This window comes from Oratosquilla oratoria, chromosome 26, assembly GCF_046742065.1.
Source record: "Oratosquilla oratoria isolate Oo_2021 chromosome 26, ASM4674206v1, whole genome shotgun sequence".
In the NCBI taxonomy this organism is placed as follows: domain Eukaryota; kingdom Metazoa; phylum Arthropoda; class Malacostraca; order Stomatopoda; family Squillidae; genus Oratosquilla; species Oratosquilla oratoria.
The window spans coordinates 33,206,666-33,224,211 of record NC_134802.1 but is presented as its reverse complement, the minus strand read 5'-3'; the positions used below and the strand labels follow the sequence as shown (position 1 = coordinate 33,224,211).

The following is a 17,546-nucleotide window of genomic DNA, read 5'->3' as shown; positions in this document are numbered from 1 at the left end:
TTCCTTGACATATCATCGTACAACAAAATCTATGGAAGAGAATGGGAGTATAACTGAAGAGATCCTGTTTTTCTCCTGCTGGTAAGGATGTAGGCCTCAGGATGGGTATATCACGACATGGCCCGTGGAGGAGGAACTCTGGTCCTGGGAGGAGCCTCACAATGAAATACCTCATTCCCAGGAAGAACACTTAGCCAAGTTCCCTCCTCTGAGACATGTTCCATACATCACCCAAACATCCTGCCAATGACTGTTGCTAGTGTGTACTGAATTTGGTTTTCATTTTCCCTTCCCTTCAGCTATGTAAGTATGTGTGTGTGTGTGTGTGTGTGTGTGTGTGTGTGTGTGTGTGTGTGTGTGTGTGTGTGTGTGTGTGTGTGTGTGTGTGTGTGTGTGTGTGTGTGTGTGTGTGTGTGTGTGTGTGTGTGTGTGTGTGTGTGTGTGTGTGTGTGTGTGTGTGTGTGTGTGTGTGTGTTTTTCATAATTTTTTTTCTATACGGGTGTTCTGGCTGCTGGATTCAGTTTTTGCTCAATTTACTTTTTTTTTTCCTCCCTTTATCTACTGATGGATCTCCTGTATAGTCCCCCCATGTTGATGCAACACAGGAGGAACAGTTGTCCATTTATTCCCACTAGTCACACTACGCTTGTTGCTATTCCAAATACTCCTGCTATGCAAATTACTGTTGCTACACGAAGTACTGCTGCTAGTGTTACTAATGCTGCTGCTGCTGCTTCCGCTGTGGCAGGAATTGAGAGAAGCTCCTTCGGCAACAGACGGAGGTGGAGTGGCAGAAAAGAGGAAAGGCTCTTTCTCAAGGGTGTCCATGTGGAGAGGGAGAGAGTGGGAGAGGCTGTTACTACCAAATTCTTGTGGGTCTTCACTCTTAATGTTATTAGTGTCCTTGCCATCCGAGGTTGTTGAAGACCCCATAATTCGATCATCATAAAGGGAGAAGCGATTGCAGCCCACGGGTTTACGGGGTGTCTTGACACGGCGACTTGGTTTACGAAGGGGTATGGGGGAGTCACAGGCATCACTGGTGTTTGGAAATACTTTGTCATCACTGCTGGTCTTGGAGAGTTTGTGGTCACTACTGCCAGTCTTGTCAGGTAGTCTGCTGACACTACTGGTCTTAGAAAGTCTGTTTTCGCTATTGGTCTTGGAGAGTCTGTCCACACTACCCTTTGTATCATCACTGTTCGTCTTCGGGAGTGTGTTGCAGCTGGTGTGTGCTAAAGTATTGTTGGCAACTTTGGCAGGATAGTGGTTATTAGAGTCCTTCAGAGAACTACAGCTATGGTGCTCATTGAGAGATTTTGCGTGAGAGTTATTGTCTTTAAGTGAAAGGGTTGTGGGTCGCTTAAGTTTATCACAAGAGCCTTCAGTGTGAGTGCAGCTACTGTACTCACATGAACGATTTAGTCCACTGTCCTTGGAACCTTGTCGTGATTTCATCACAGGTACATGACCATTCTGTAATTGTAATTTGGCAATACCGATCTCAGTTTCCGTAATGTGCCCATTCATAGGATTGGCAACACTGAGTATGGGAGACACAACTGTACTTGAACCCCCATTGGTCAGGAGAACTTGGGTCTGGAGGGGAGGGTTAGAGTGATTCAAATTGGACTGAGTAACTGCCTGGGTGTTGGAAATAGGGGTGGGGGGCTCTGAATGACTGCTGCTCGTGGGAGTGAGGATCTGCCGCTCCTCGTCATCTACAGGCTGCTGCCGCCTCCGGTTCAGGAGCCACTTGAAACGCTCCTCCCACGTCCTCCTCCAACCACTCCGTCCCCGTCCACCTCGCTCCTCTCGACCAGCATCCAAGAGGTTTTTGTTGTTGCCACCTCCCGCTACGTTCTGCCTCTTCGGTTGCATGTCCATGGTGTGCACCTCATTCTGCAAATAAGGAATGGGAGGCACAAGACGAGGAGCAGGGGGAGCAGATGAAGAGGCTGAAGTACTGGATTGATGGAGAACAGCCTGGGTGTTGGAAGAGTGGCCATTCATCAACGGGACCAGCTGTTCGTTGCCCAGGAAATTGGCTGTCTCGAGGGTGTCGTTCAAGTTTAGAGGAGGGATGGAGGGTGGAGGGGGCCGGCCTCGATCGACCAGAGTGTTGCCAGATACACTCAAGTCCTCATTTGGTTGAATGATGAGGTTGCGCTCCATGCAAGGATTGCGGCCCTGGTGGGGTTGGAGCTGCTGTGGGGGCATCTGCAAAGCTGCAGCCATTTGATTTTTTCCTGTGGACCAAGAGGAAACTTGTAAACAACAATGAACATTATACATCTGATGCCATTCTTATGACTACCTGTAATTTTCAGCTATCCTGGAACAATTTCACATTATACATATACATACATACATACATACATGCATGCATACATTTATATATATATATATATATATCAATCAATCAATCAAATCAGCTATCCTGAGTCCACTGCTGAACAAAGGCCTTCTTCATAGCATTCCATGATATATATATATATATATATATGCAAATTAGACCACTTGGAAAAAGAAATTAATGAAGCAGAGCACTTTCGTATATTACATCTTCAGTGCAAAGTGGTCTACTTTGCACAAGTGAACCCACACACCCGTGTTCTTATTAGCATATATATATATATATATATATATATATATATATATGAAAATAAACTCATCTGCTGGGATTCGAACCCCCGCCAGAGCTGAATACTTCATATAAAGTGAGGACCGTACCGCCTGTACTACTGTGACCCTTCAAAACAGAAAGAATTTATTCACAGACTAATCATTCTGCCGAGGGCACTCAGGTAGAACATGGTATGTACTGTATTTCATCAAATCCTTTATGCAGGCTAGTCTTCCGACAAGTGTTTGTGTCATTTTGACAATTGGAAATAAACTCATCTGCTGGGATTCGAACCCCCGCCAGAGCGGAATGCTTCATATAAAGTGAGGACCGTACCGCCTGTACTACCGTGACCCTTCAAAACTGTGAGCATTAGGCTCAACAGTAGGAGTGGGTTTACCCTTACCACTGTATAGTGATCACCTCCTCACCCACTAAAAATAGATCATAAAACAGAAAAGAGGAAAATTCCTTTGAGCTGTATCATCTCCTCATCTCTTCACTACCTCCTATTCACTTCCATCTATGCACTCTCCTGCCTTCTCACCAAAGCTCCCTTCATTACATCCATTTATTTCATTCTCAGTCTTCTCCTGAGGTTCACTCCATCCACACTCTCTTTACTAGTCTTTCTTTGTTAGGATCTTCCTGCAGTATCCCAGCATCTTCTGAACTGATTTGACATCCTATTTTAGTGTTGTCTACAAACTTACTAACAACACTAATAATACCATTGTCCAAGTCATTTATATACATAATGAACAATACAGGACCCAATACTGAGCCCTGGGGAACTTCACTAGTAACACTTCCCAATTTGGCTTTTACACTATTAATGATGACCCATTATTTTCTGTCACTAATCCATTCAAACACTCTTTCTTCTATGCCATGGGCTTAGTCTCTGGTGGGGCATCTTGTTGAATTTTTTGCTAAAGTCAAGAACATCATAACTATCATTGTTATGCGATACCTTGTATATTTTAGTGTAAAAAGATAGAAAATTAGTTACATGTGACTTACACTTGGTGAATCCATGCTGTTAATCATCAAATTATGTCTCTCAATGTGATTTCTCATTCTATTAGCTATTGCTGATTATAGCATTTCACTTATAATCAATGTCAAGCCTGTAGTTATGCATAGACGACTTATTACCCTCTGTAAAAACAGCAACATTTACCTGCCCCCAAGAAATAGGCACAAATCCTGTATCTACCAACCTATTAAATATTTCCATTAACTGGTTGCGGATTTCAAATTTACACTCTTCGAGCACTCTCGGAAAATTTTCGTCAGGACCCAGGAATTTTGTAGCTTTAAGTCTATCAATCCATTTGACTACTTCATTACTAATGCAGATATTAGCTAATCTACTTCCCTCATCCCTGTGGTATAGTGCTATGAGATGCCTTGGCATTCAACATGAGCAGGGCACTGTAGGTTTGCACCGCAGTGTTGTGGCATGCTCGATCCCCAGACACTTTCCAGTACAAGGACTCTCTGTTATGGGCACAAGGTCCTCATTGATTGATACATGTGTAATATAATGTGGCATCGTTTTCCTTCTACGCAGGGAGTACGATGTCACCCCCATTTTAGTCTAGAATGGTCCGTCTTACTATGAGCATGTAGCTCTCCTATTGTGACCCACCTCTGTACGCATAACCCACTGATTAATATACTCCAAACGTCCCTCCTGCGTTTCTGTTGCACACATACAATCCCCACTGAAGATTGGGTTGTAGTCAGGTACCATTTCTAACCTCTACTTCGTAAATACCATGAGAAAACATCTACTAAATGCCTCAATCATTTTATCCGCCAAATCTATCAAGACATCTCATCATTTCTAATTAGATCTATCCTTTCCTTCTATTTTGTTCTGTAGAGATGAAAGAAGATAGCCAGCCATGGCATGCATCTACTCCCACCCATCTCAGTCCTTTCCATTACCCATTTGTTTCCTTCTTAGCTCCTTGCAGGTAAAGGGTCATACCTAGCCCCAAGCCACTGCCTGGGTCAGAAGCAATGCAATGGGATACCAACTGCATAGTAACATGCAGTCAATGCTTTAGGGACTGTTTGGGGGCATCTCTACAACTGAAACTAGACATTATTTGTCTATGTTAAGTTAAAATCTTTATTCATAGAGGAACGATACTACTTTTGTACTACAACTGTCCCTCCTTTAAGCTATTCCCTTGAAACTGTCCTTTACCCCTTCTATGAGTCTACTTCTTCCTATCCCCTGTGGTAGGTAGGGGAAAGAATCCTGCTACCATGTTTACCATGTGTTTTAAATGGCAACTAAATGGGATGAAGTGATGGGACTAGGTATCCTGCTCTCTGTATGTTCATCCTACAAGAAGTAAAGGAATAAGAGGGTCTGGGAGAAGAGCTTCAATTTTAAAACCTAGACCATTAACATCGTCTTGGGGAAAAAATATATATATATAGATATCTTCTTTGCCTTGCTCTTGCCCATTTTCATCAACCTATTCCAAACATCTGCCGAGTATTCTTGCATACCTACCTTATCATTCCATCCATATAAAAGTTGAGCAATCATGGTGATGCCACATGAACCTGATACAGCCCCACAGTCAAGTCAAACCACTCACTCTCTCCACAAACAGTACTCACAAACACTCTACTACTCATGAAAAAAACTTTTGACTACCTTTAATACATCTCAATCTTATTCCATACATTTGTAACATGCTCCAGTGTGCTTTTCTGTCAGTCCTACCATATGCCTTCTCCAAATCCATGAAAGCACCCAGAAATCCTTACCTTCTACTAAATACTTTTAGTATAACTTTCTTAGCACAACTTGATCTATGTATCCTCTTCCTCACTTACACCCACAATACTCTCCCCCAATCACTCACTTTGTCGCCTTCCTAATCCTCTCAATCACCCCATGCCCATACACCTTACAAACCATGTTCATCAAACTGATTCCTCTAAAACAATAATTTTAAATTCTCCCTTTCCCTTGTATTGTGGGACTACATGCACTCCTCTAATCCATTGCAACATTTCCCTGAAACACAATGAACAATCTCACCATTAACTCTGCGGGTTCCCTCTCCCTCCCTCTCAACTTGTGTCCCATTACCCACAAAACAATGTATGCACGGAAGAAAATCCTTTCCCTCTCATCCTTTTCATAGTTAAATGTACATAAATAGTAGACCAACCTTTTTTCTCAACAAAATTTCAAAAATTGAGAAAGCTGAAAACAATAAATAAAATCTCATACTAAAATAATACATATAGATATCAAATAAAATCATAAAATATCTATTACTAGCAACAAAAAATGGTCAGATACTCAGAATTTTAATACCTACAGCTATTGCATATATTTTAAAACAGTAAATAAAGGAGTCTACCTGAACCTATAATAATTCTGATCAAATATTTCTTAATCAATACATTTCCATACCTAGAAAAACTTCTTGGAGAGTTTCTGTGGGTGACATAGTCACATTCGTCTCGACAGTTGTTTCAGAGACACTGGTCTCTTTGTCACGCAGAGACAGTGCATTGCTTATGACCCTATTCCCACGGACTTCCAGACCTTCAATGCTGTCAGTTCCTCCAACATCAAGGAATTGCTGCTGCTGGACACCCAGCCGCTGTGCCAGGACAGCATTTGAGGTAGGGTTGATGGTCGGACTAACTCCATTGACACCTAAACTTGCTATAGACACAGCAAGGTCATAACAAGAGGGGAGAAAATATATTAAAAAAACATTCCTTAACTTCAGTGGTTAATTGCAGTCATACAATCATTAAACAATAAACACTCTACACCCCTTCCCAGTTTGCTAACTGCTGCTGGTGAAGGACCTGTCCAGAAAAAATAAATCAGAAAAAGATGATTCCTGCATCATATCAAAATTGGAGTGTGGTGGCAAAATGATTACATGTAATTACTTATACATAATACACAGAAAAGGAGCTACACTCAAAGGGCCCGTCTCTTCGATCAAACAATCAATCAGCTGCCCCAGATCTCTCCTGAAAGACCCCCATGGCTTCTACATAACCAGCAACAGCCACCCAATTAACCCTCAAATCACTTAAAAAGAGATGTTGTGTTGTCTAGGTAAGGCTAGAGTAGGGCGCTGTATGGCAAGATGTTCGATGTCTTATATGTGGTGACCGCATCTGAAGTAATTTGGTCCTGTAACCAGGCCTACTCTGTGCTGGTGTTGTTTTCAAGCTGGATGGTAACTTGCACTTACTTCTGCTAGTGTAGTTCCTACTTTTCAGTTAAGTTATTTCTCTGTACAGCTGATGTCTGGAGGAATTTGGTAGAGTAAAGTCTTTGATGGGCAGTACTGTATGTGTGTTTTTGTATGGGCCTTGTTTCATTTCCCTAGACTGTGTGGCTAACAGTCCCATTTCTCTGAGGAACACCATGGCTAAAATAGAGTTTTCTCACAAATCCCTTATAGGGTTATGTTGTGCTATTGGCATGTGTAATTGTATACAATGCATTCTTCCATAATGTGTTGTATAGTATGGGATGAAGTGTTACATCCTGGACAGTTATCTGTAATGCAGTCATCTAGCCTCCTCTGGTAGCTTAGAATGGCTGGATAGTGCCTGCACCCCAGCCTGGCCAAGTGGACTCTGTCCTCTTAGGGGAGAGAGGATTCAGAGGGATGGATATCTGGGGGTCAGGCATGCATGGGTGTATTGCCTGGTGCAGCTGATGGGTTGAACAATATGCTGCTGAAGGTTCTTTTTTTATTTGTGTTTGTGTGTTCAGTGTCTTGCTGCACTGCTTCTGACCCATGGTGATAGGCATGATGCAGGGATCTCCTGTCATCCTTGAGGAGCCAGGATGAAAGGGAGGGGTGGTGAATGGGGGTGGAATGGGTGGGGATGAAATAGGTAGGAGTGGAATTATGCTTTTTTACTTTGGCTACCTCCCTTGTAAGGGGGAAAAAAGCCCTTGGTGTATGCATATGTGTTTAGTTGGTTATGCTTGTGGTATGTGATGGGAGGGATTGAAGGCTCTTGCACAGAAACAGATACCTATCACATTCATATGCAATTCTATGGGGAGATTTTTGGTTTCTCTGTTAATAGCTGTCAAGAGTTTTTACAAGAGTAGTAGAGTGTGTTAGGATTAGAAATGGAGAGAGTGGTTTGAGGTAAAGGTGGGACTTCATCAGGGATGTGTTATGTCACCATGGCTGTTCAATTTATACATGGATGGGGTGGTGTGAGAGGTAAATGCAAGGTTAGTGGGTCAGGAATTGGAGATGGTTAAAGAAAATGGAGAAAAATGGTATATAAGCCAGCTGTTGTTTGCTGGTTTGGACACATGGAAAGAATGAGTGAAGAAAAATTAGTAAAAGAAGTGTGGAAGGCGGAGGTGGAAGGAGTGAATATGAGGGGGCATCCTAGGATGAGATGGATGGATGGGGTGAAAGGGGCTTTACAAAAGAGAGGAATGTCTGTAGAGGAAGGATGGGAGAGGACAGAAGATAGAGGTGATTGGAGAAAGGTTGTGTATAGACGAGGCTGTGATGCATGAGGGGGAGTGGGTGGGGGATGGGGGGTGAGGAAGTATGTGTGAAAAAAAAAAAAATTAATGCAGCCCAAAGGGATTTCTCCCCATCTTCTCCTTTTCTGCATGAGGGGACGGAGAGGGGGGGTCGCCGAATTTATGAAGCGGCCTTGCTGTGGATGTGCTGTGTCTTGCGACACTGCTTCTGACCCAGGGCAGTGGACAGGATGCAGGGATGACCCATCAATCAGGAGGTGCCAAGATAGGAGTTAGGGAGGAGGGTGGAGGGGAGTGGAATATATGGAAAATGAAATGGGTGGGAGTGATTTCTATGCCTTTTTCTTTTTGGCTACTCCCTGTGTAAGGGGGAAAAAGCCTTTGGTATATGTTTGCATGTATGTTGTTTGCGGACGACACTGTACTTGTAGCAGGATCAGAGGAGGGATTGAGGAAGTTAGTGACAAAGTTTGTGGGAAAGTGCGTGAAAGAAGGAAGTTGAAGATAAATGTGGGTAAAAGTAAGGTGATGAGATGTACAAGGGGAGAAAGTGGCAGCAGACTGAAAGTGAGTATTAAGGGAGACTGGAGGAAATGGATAGTTTTAGATACTTGGGTGCAAATATGGCAGGAAAGGGAGGAGTGGAGATGGAGGTAGAATGTAGATTGAGAGAAGCGAGTAAATGCCTTGGGGGATTAAAAATTGTAATGAGAAATAGACATTTGGGAATGGATGCTAAGAGGAGATTGTATGAAGGGGTGATTGTGCCGACAGCACTGTATGGGGCAGAAATGTGGAACAAGAGAGGAAGAAAGGAGTTTGAATGTGTTTGAGATGAAGTGTCTGAGAAGTATAATATGGGAGTCGCCAATTTAATGAAGCGGCCTTGCTGTGGATGTGCTGTGTCTTGCAACACTGCCTCTGACCCAGGGCAGTGGGCAAGATGCAGGGATGACCCATCATCCAGGATGTGCCGAGATAAGAGGGAGGGAAGAGAGTGGAGAGGAGGGGAGTATATTTGGGATGGAATGGGTGGGAGTGGTTTTTATGCCTTTGTTTTTTGGCTACCTTCATTATAAGGGGAAAAAAGCCTTTGGTGTGTGTGTGTGTGTGTGTATATATGTATGTATGTATACATGTTGTATTGGGATGGTTTTAATTAATCCTGTTACTATTCTTAATGCTTTGTTTTGCATAGCTTGTGTGAGGCAGCGGATGATTTCTTCCGTCGGCGAAAGAAATCATCCATCGCCTCACATTGCACCTCCTCAGAGACTGGAGAGGATTGTGTGTTGAATTCCTCTAAGAGGGGCAAGAAATGGTCTTCCACCGGTGAAAAAAATCATCCGCCGCCTGACATTGGTAGGGTGTCTACACTTTGTAAGGAACCATGCTCGAGATACATAGTCAAGTGTCATTTCTATGACAGTTTTTTTTTTGGCGAATGAAAAGTGTCATAAGAAATAGGTATCCATAGATGGACACTATGAGACGACTATACAAACAGGTGATTGTACCATGACACTGTACAGAACAGACTTGGAATATACGAGAGGCAGAAAAGAAAAAAAAGAAAAATGGAAGCAAAATGCAAAATGAGTGAGGCAAAGAGGAGAGTGGATGCATGATTGAGAGCATATTTGATGGAGAATTTTGAAAATAATAAAAAGATGTTTTGGAGGGAGCCAAAACAAGTGAGGGGAGGATCTTCAGGTGAGAGTAGGTAAACGGTTGAGATAGACAGATGCTAACTGAAGGTGGTAATGGGAAGGGGGATTACAGTATTTCGGGAAATTATTGAATTACAGGAAAACGGGGAGAGTTTGACTGCAGTAGTGGGTGATGCCAGGAAAATGACTGTGATGTATGCAAATTAATATCCATGTGAACAAATTGTTAAAACACGGCAAAGGGAACATGGACTGGGGGTGAAGCATTTATTCTTGACGTTTCGTCTACAGACTTTGAAAAAGTCAATAGACGATTCACTCCCAGTCCATGTTTCCTTTCCTGTGTTTAAGTGACTGTGATGTGTATATCTGTTAACCCAATCTCTCTTGTAGGAGCCTGTGGTCCCCCAGGAAACTGGCCACTGCCACCAGTTCAACCCAAAAGTCCCTCAAGGAAGAGATATTGTGTAGCTTTTTGAACTATCATCATACATACCTACATATACCAAGGCTTTTTCCCCCTTACAAGGGAGGTAGTCAAAAAGGAAAAGGCATAAAATCATTCCGACCCATTCCATCCCTGAATACACTCCACACCCCTCCACCCTCCCTCTCATCTTAGCACCTCCTGGATGACGGGTCATCCCTGCACCTTGTCCACTGCCCTGGGTCAGAAGCAGTGTCGCCAGACTATCATATTCAGCTAAAAGTATTTTATTTCCTCCTTCTTTACCCTTTCCTTAAACTTTTTCCCCCCAAAATATACTAGATGTACAAGGAAAATGACATACAAAGAGAAGGGATAAAAGCTACAATTGTGACTTTTCCTAGAGACTGACATTATTATCAATGGTTATATAAAAAAAGATATATATATATTTTTTTCTTTGAATCAAAAGTATTTGATACCTTCGGTACTTTCTCTTGTGAGACTGTTAAAGACAGACTTTAAATTTTGAAAGCAAAATAAATTTTCTTTAATGCAAGTCTGGTTCCTTCTCTTGTGTGTTCTCAGTATTTTAATAAATAATAAATAAATAAATAAATAATTAAATAAATAAATAAAATAAATAAATAAATAAAAAATCATACTAGTCTTAAGAACCGATCACCTTGCAGGGACCTTGAGGTCTGTGTGGTTGGATCATTCTTTGTAACTCTCGCACCTTTCCAACGGTCCCAAAGCTGCGGCAGTTCCATGAGCCTTCCTTCCACGCACATGGCCGAGAGACGTGCTTCGGCATCCTGGTCCCAGCAGTCTTCTATGGTTTCTTTCAGTAATTTGACTGCTGGGTTACTGTCCTTCCAGACTGCAGGGAACAGTGGTCGTGCTTTGTTTCGTGGAACTAAAACCTGCATCTGTTCAAAACTGGGGTGGAGTCCTGGAGGATAGGAAGATAAAGAAGTTATATAACATCATACAAAAAATACACCTCCTACCATCTTCCCAGCTATTACTTACAAGGTGGGGTGGCTGTAGATACATACATACATATACCCAAGGGCTTTTTCCCCCTTACAAGGGCGGTAGCCAAAGTTAAAGTCCATAAATCCACTCCCAGACATTTCATCCCCACATACTCCACTCCCATTCACCACCACCCCTCCCTCCCTCCCTCTTTTCTTTGCTCCTCCTGGATGAAAGGTCATCCCTGCATTTTGCCCACTGCCTTGGGTCAGCAGCAGTGGGCAAGATGCAAAGATAACCCATCATCCAGGGGGAGCCAAGAAAAGAGGGAGGGAGGTGTGGCTAAGCATGGAGGATGAAAATCTTGACCCATTTCAATTGCAGCATATGCATTCTTTTCACTCCTTCCTGGGTGAGGAGGGTCATCATATGGTAGAGCAGTGGGGAGTACTTGCTTAGGTTGCTAAACCATGCAGTGGAGAAGTTGAGCCTTGTATTGTACTGCACTTGACTCACACATTCAGAACACTCTTCATTCCACCCAAACATTTACACACTTCCTTCTCACAGTAACTCACATCCGCATCCAATCCTTCATTCACACGTGACCCAACTTCAAGAACATCACATTCAACCTGCCACCATCAACATTCCTTATGTATCTCATAACTTTACTTTTACCCATATTTAATAAAAACTATATTGTATTGTCACTGTGGGTTGTGTTTGGTGTATATGGTTGAATATCAGGATATGTTAAATGTATAAGGAGCCAGTGAATCTGTTACCCCTAGTCTTTCTTGTAGAAGACCAGTATGATGAGTAAGGGTGGAGGGCTGAAAGGGTTGTAAAGCCAGAGGAAACAATCATCAGCATCCCTTCCTTATGTCAGTATCTTCTAAAATCTTAAAACCTAATTTATGGTATGAGATTGATTATTTCTAAACAAAAAATGACTGTGGAGGCACAAAATTCAAACATGACCAGCAATAAAGGCATAATGTTTCTACATTTCCACTCTTTGATATACCATAAAAATTTCCACAAACTGGGCCACTCAACTACTCACCAATTTCAACCTGGAAAGGTAACATGTATGCTGGAGCCTGAAGTCCTTGGTACAGGTCATGACAGCGTACAGCACACTCCCACAGGACCAAGCCCAGGGCATAAACATCAATCTGTTTGAGAGCTGACTGGCAGTCACGCAGATTGACTGCCCCTTCAAGCACCTCTGGGGCCATGTAACGTAGAGTGCCCACCTAGAAGGTAAAACCAGATAAATATCAGATTCATCATATACTGGCTAACACAACTGCCAGTGAAATGGCTTATGATATATAATCTTAACAAGTAGGTGCATGTGTAAATGTGTGCATGCATGTATACATATTTACACACACACACACACATTCATCACAATCTGTGATAAACCACTATAATAACCTTATTAGTGAGTAAAAGCAAAAGAAGAGGAATAAACTTACATCAGTTAGAGAAGTTGTCTCTGCATGATTTTCTTCTCCACTGATGTAGTATTTACAGCCTTGAATATGTATTGCAAAGCCCATATCACACAGAACACAGGTCATGTCGGGTCGAAGTAAAATATTTCTTGTGTTGAGGTCACGGTGACTGATGCAGGGCTTCACCTTATCTGTAACAAAGTCAGATAGTTTGGACACTGTCCCATCACTGCAATGATGATCTTTGCATATATAGCAAAGAACTAAAATATCAATAACAATGAGGTCTTCTAACACAAGTACTCCTGTGGTGTCACAGTTGATTTCTTGACTGTTATTACTCGATGGCTTTGGTGCCTCATACAAATACCCATTCTATCTATATACCAAGGGGCTCTTTCCCCCTTGTAAAGGGGGTAGCCAGCCCATGTATTCACCCATTTCACTCCCATCCATCACCTATTTCTCTCTCTCTCATTTTAGCTCCTCTTGGATGAAGGGTCATCCCTGTCTCCTGCCCACTGCTTGGGTCAGAACCAATGCAACAAGACTTAGTACATCCACAGCAGGACTGCTATACTTACACACCAACCCTCCCTCCTCACACAGAGAAAACAGGGGAAAAATCCCTTCGTGCTGCATCAAAATATCATCCATACACAACCACTCACCACTCACATCTATCCCCTCCATTCACCCTTCCCTGCTCAACAGCTATTCACTCTTTGCTCAAAGCCTGTTTCACCCCATCCATCCATCCATCTCATTCTTGATCATCCCCTAAAATTCACTCCATTCACCCCTGCTTTACATACTCTTTTTGATCATCTTTTTTCACTTGTTCTTTCTACATGCCTAAACTATCCCAGTGTTATCTTATCTATGTTGCTTCTGACGCAGACAGTGGGCAGGAGACTGTGATGACCCTTTATCCATGAGGAGCTAAGAGAGGAGGGAAACAAACTGGTGATATGGGAGTGGAATAGGTGAAAGTGTGCACGACTTGGCTAGTACTACCTCCCTTATAAGGGGTAACCTTGCTATATAGATCTATCTGTCTACATACCAAGGGCCTCTTTCCCCTTTTATATGGGAGGTAGCCAACCAAGGCATGCACCCACTCCCATCCACTACCAATACATGTACATGAACATGTTAAACAGCCATGTGACATCACACAACTCCATCCATTCTCTCCATTTCCTACCCTCACACAAGCTCTGCTACTCATGTAAAGTCTTTTGACCACAAAGTAAAGACCCATTTACCATAAATCCAGAACACATTCCATGACTCAGTCAGCCCTGTCACCTGCATTTTCCAGATTCATGAAAGCCCAACAATTTATATGGAAGCTCGCTGGCTGAGCGGGTTAGGGCGTCGTTACTTGCGGCTAAGGTCGAGGGGATGGCGGTTTGAATCCTGCCACTAGCGAAGTTGAACCAAGGGCATGGTTCATTAAATTCCACGCTACAAAGCCCTCTGTGAGGGGCACCATCCTAGCCTTCCGATAGAGGGGAGTTTGTGACGTAAAACCATATCAAACCATATCATGAAAGCCCAAGACATAGCCTTTGCCACATACAGTAAGTCTTCGTTATACAGTACATATGTGTTCCTGAAAACCTTACCGCAAATTGAAATTACCGTATACCAAACCCATTATAACATGTAATAAGAGGATATGGCAGACGTACCTTCTCCCTGCTCTTTCCTCTTCAAAACACGAGCGGATACTGTATCTGTGAATTTTTTTTACTGTAAATAGAATCGAGGGTAGTAATTACCAAATACCATAACTGTGAATTTACCGGATAAAGAATTACCGTATAAGAAGGACTCACCATACTTATTGCATACCTTTCTTCCTACTAAAGCTTCATCCATGCACTTTTCTTTTCCTAAACCTACACTGTTCTTCCCCTATTATTCTCCATCCCTTCTAATCATTTCAATTAACACCTGCCCTTATGCTTTAGTGACTACACCTACCAGACTGATCCCTGTAACTATGTCCCCTTTTCCTACGTATACTGCGTTCCTCCGATATAACACTACATTTCCTTTCCTAAGACATACATTGACCAATCTCAATAGCCACTCCACTAAAACCACTCCCTTCATCAGGTACTCCACATGACAACCATCTAATCCAGGTGCCTTACCAGCTTTCATCTCTTTCAATGTCATTTATAGCTTTTTATTTATTTTTCTTTTTTTAACTTTTGTCCCATCAGTCATTTTATTGGCATCTCCCACTCCCACAATCAATATAATGAAATAAAAAGATTATCTTAATTGAAAAACAAAACAGTACTAACAAAACATTAGAACTCTTATCAAGCACTTCACATAATGCACCTAGACCTCTACTTTAGCAACTGATTGGGTGTGGTTTGTGAATATCCAGTAGGAATAGGCAGGGTGAGAGCTACAAGCTGGAAAAAGTAGTTATGCCTATGGAGAGAAATCTCACCTCCTTTGCAGATATCCGAGTGCAGGTGTGCCAGCCCACGGGTAGTAGTGAGAGCCACTGTGCAGAAAGAGGCCCAGTCAAGAGTGTTGTTTGACAAGTAGTCACTTAGACGCCCTTGGGGACAATATGACAACACGAGGCCATACTGAATTTGGCCTTCCGATCCAATATATTCACCGCCACCTGATATAAAAAGTAGTTGATCAGAAACAGGTTCATCTCAAAAAAATCATATAAAACCAAACTAGTTTCGTCAAATGGTCTGATAAAAGTTACATCCAAAACCTCAATATGCTATTATGCTTTATTTTTATTATCATTATTACATACATACATACATATACTAAAGGCTTTTTCCCCCTTACACGGTGGGTAGCCAAAAAGAAAAAAGGCATAGAAATCACTCCCATCCATTTGAAAAAATAATCAAAATTATTATTATTATTATTATTTATTATTATTATTATTATTATCATTATTATTATTATATTTTCTTTTACTATTACAATTTCTTTTTGACAGAACCTACCAAAATATGAAAGAAGGTTTGGGTGATCCATATGGGGAAGTGTGTAGATGTATTTTTCATTAACGTAGCTTTGGTAGTGATGCTGCTGAAACAACTTTACAGCAACTTGTTCATTGTTAACCATGGCCCGGTAAACTACTCCATAGCGTCCGCGTCCTGCAAGAAACATTTACCAAGTCAGTGCATACATTCATACACTAAAAGTATGGTGAATACAACTGAAGTTAAAAACATAAGAATGAAGGAGACTGCAAGAGACCATAAGGCCTACACTAGGCAGCCCCGTATCCATCACCACCTGTCATCCCCATCCATAAAGTTGTCTAATCGTTTCTTAAAACAACTGATAGTTTCAGCGCTTACTACATGGTTACCAAGTTTATTCCATTCATCGACCACCCTATTAGTAAACCAATTCTTGCCTATTTCCTTTTTAAATCTAAATTTGTCGAGTTTATAACCATTACTGCCAGTCCTGCCCTGTTGTTGAGGAAGATTGTAGGTCCAGTTGGGAGACAGTGTAAGCTCCTCAGGAATACACCTGATGGAGGTGAGAGGGTCAATGGGTTTTTGAAAATGGGCAGCTTTGCTGTCCATCTTGTAACTCCAACACATAAAGGTACAGTGGTCCCCCAGAATTCAAATACCCCAAAACTTGAACAACTTGGAATCTGAACAAAAAATTCAAGAAAATTTTGCCCTAAAATACAAATAATTTTTTCAAAACTGAATGAGTTCTCAAATGTCCCAGATGTTTCTCATGTGTGTTCATCTGTGTGTTGTTTCTCCACCCACGTTCTCTGCACACTCAGTTTCGTTCTTGAAGCGGTAACAAAAGCATCTGTGATTTCTTGCATTTTTTGGGGTCATTTTCTTGCAGTTTCAGTTATTATCTTGGAATCTGAACTTTTTGGAATTCGAATGAACTTCTAGAACAAATTACATTCAAATTCCAAGGCACCACTATCCTTCACTGCTCCCAATCATCATACAGAAAACACCAAACCCTTTATCCTCCCCTATACTGCCCAACTCTAACATTATCTAAATGATATATAACTCAAGTGATTTATGAGTGAATCCAGGGGCCACTGCTGGTTACCCAGGAGTTGTAAGTCTATATTACAACAGATTTAATCCATGGACAAACCTAAGTAACAATGACAACTCCCTCAAGGATGGGGACTTCCATTAAGAAAATCCTTAGTCAACAAATGATGACATTACAAAAGTACCTGGATCAAGACAAGAATGCACTCACCAATAATTTCTAAAAGCTTGACAGCCTCCATATCTATGCAGGATGACCCATGTATATTTTCAGGAATAGGGGCATCAGGAAGTGGTTTGGTCTTGGCCCAGCACCTGGCCATGCACACCAGCAGACTCACCAGCACCACGAACACCAGCCCACCTACAATCGTCAGCACCGAGGCCAGCTTACTCTCTGAAAACAAAAAAATTCAAGGTCAGATATTCTATTTCACTTTATGTGCTGCTGGACACAAAAGCTATGAGTGTGTTCTACACAGGCTTAACCCCTGGAAGAATTTCAATGTGGACATACTTGGAGTTTATCTCACAATTCAATGAATTTATAATTTTTTTTAAATATATCATTTTATATATATATATATATATATATATATAATATATATATATATATATATATATATATATATATATATATATATATATATATATATATGTGCAAGCAATCACATCACCGTGATACAAAAAATGCAAAATAACCACAGGAGAAAGGAAACTTTCTACAAGTTTCCTTTCTCCTGTGGTCATTTTGCATATATATATATATATATATATATATATATAT

General features: G+C 41.6%; 1 protein-coding gene across 3 annotated transcripts in view; it reads right to left on the bottom strand.

Annotated features, from left to right (window-relative positions):
- Nucleotides 1-346: 346 nt before the first annotated feature.
- LOC143039461 (uncharacterized) overlaps nucleotides 347-17,546 on the bottom strand; it is a 206,591-nt gene continuing 189,391 nt past the window's right edge. Inside the window, exons 4-11 of one of the 3 annotated variants that reach the window (XM_076209552.1) lie at nucleotides 16,971-17,156; nucleotides 15,710-15,865; nucleotides 15,181-15,363; nucleotides 12,726-12,895; nucleotides 12,308-12,500; nucleotides 10,943-11,212; nucleotides 6,082-6,339; nucleotides 347-2,250 (exon numbers count right to left, since the gene is read on the bottom strand). In XM_076209552.1, coding sequence (XP_076065667.1) covers nucleotides 560-2,250; nucleotides 6,082-6,339; nucleotides 10,943-11,212; nucleotides 12,308-12,500; nucleotides 12,726-12,895; nucleotides 15,181-15,363; nucleotides 15,710-15,865; nucleotides 16,971-17,156 — 3,107 coding nt within the window. In that variant the 3' untranslated portion in view covers nucleotides 347-559. The remainder of the gene's footprint in view (nucleotides 2,251-6,081; nucleotides 6,340-10,942; nucleotides 11,213-12,307; nucleotides 12,501-12,725; nucleotides 12,896-15,180; nucleotides 15,364-15,709; nucleotides 15,866-16,970; nucleotides 17,157-17,546) is intronic. The other 2 variants (XM_076209553.1, XM_076209554.1) reach the window with 2 other exon arrangements.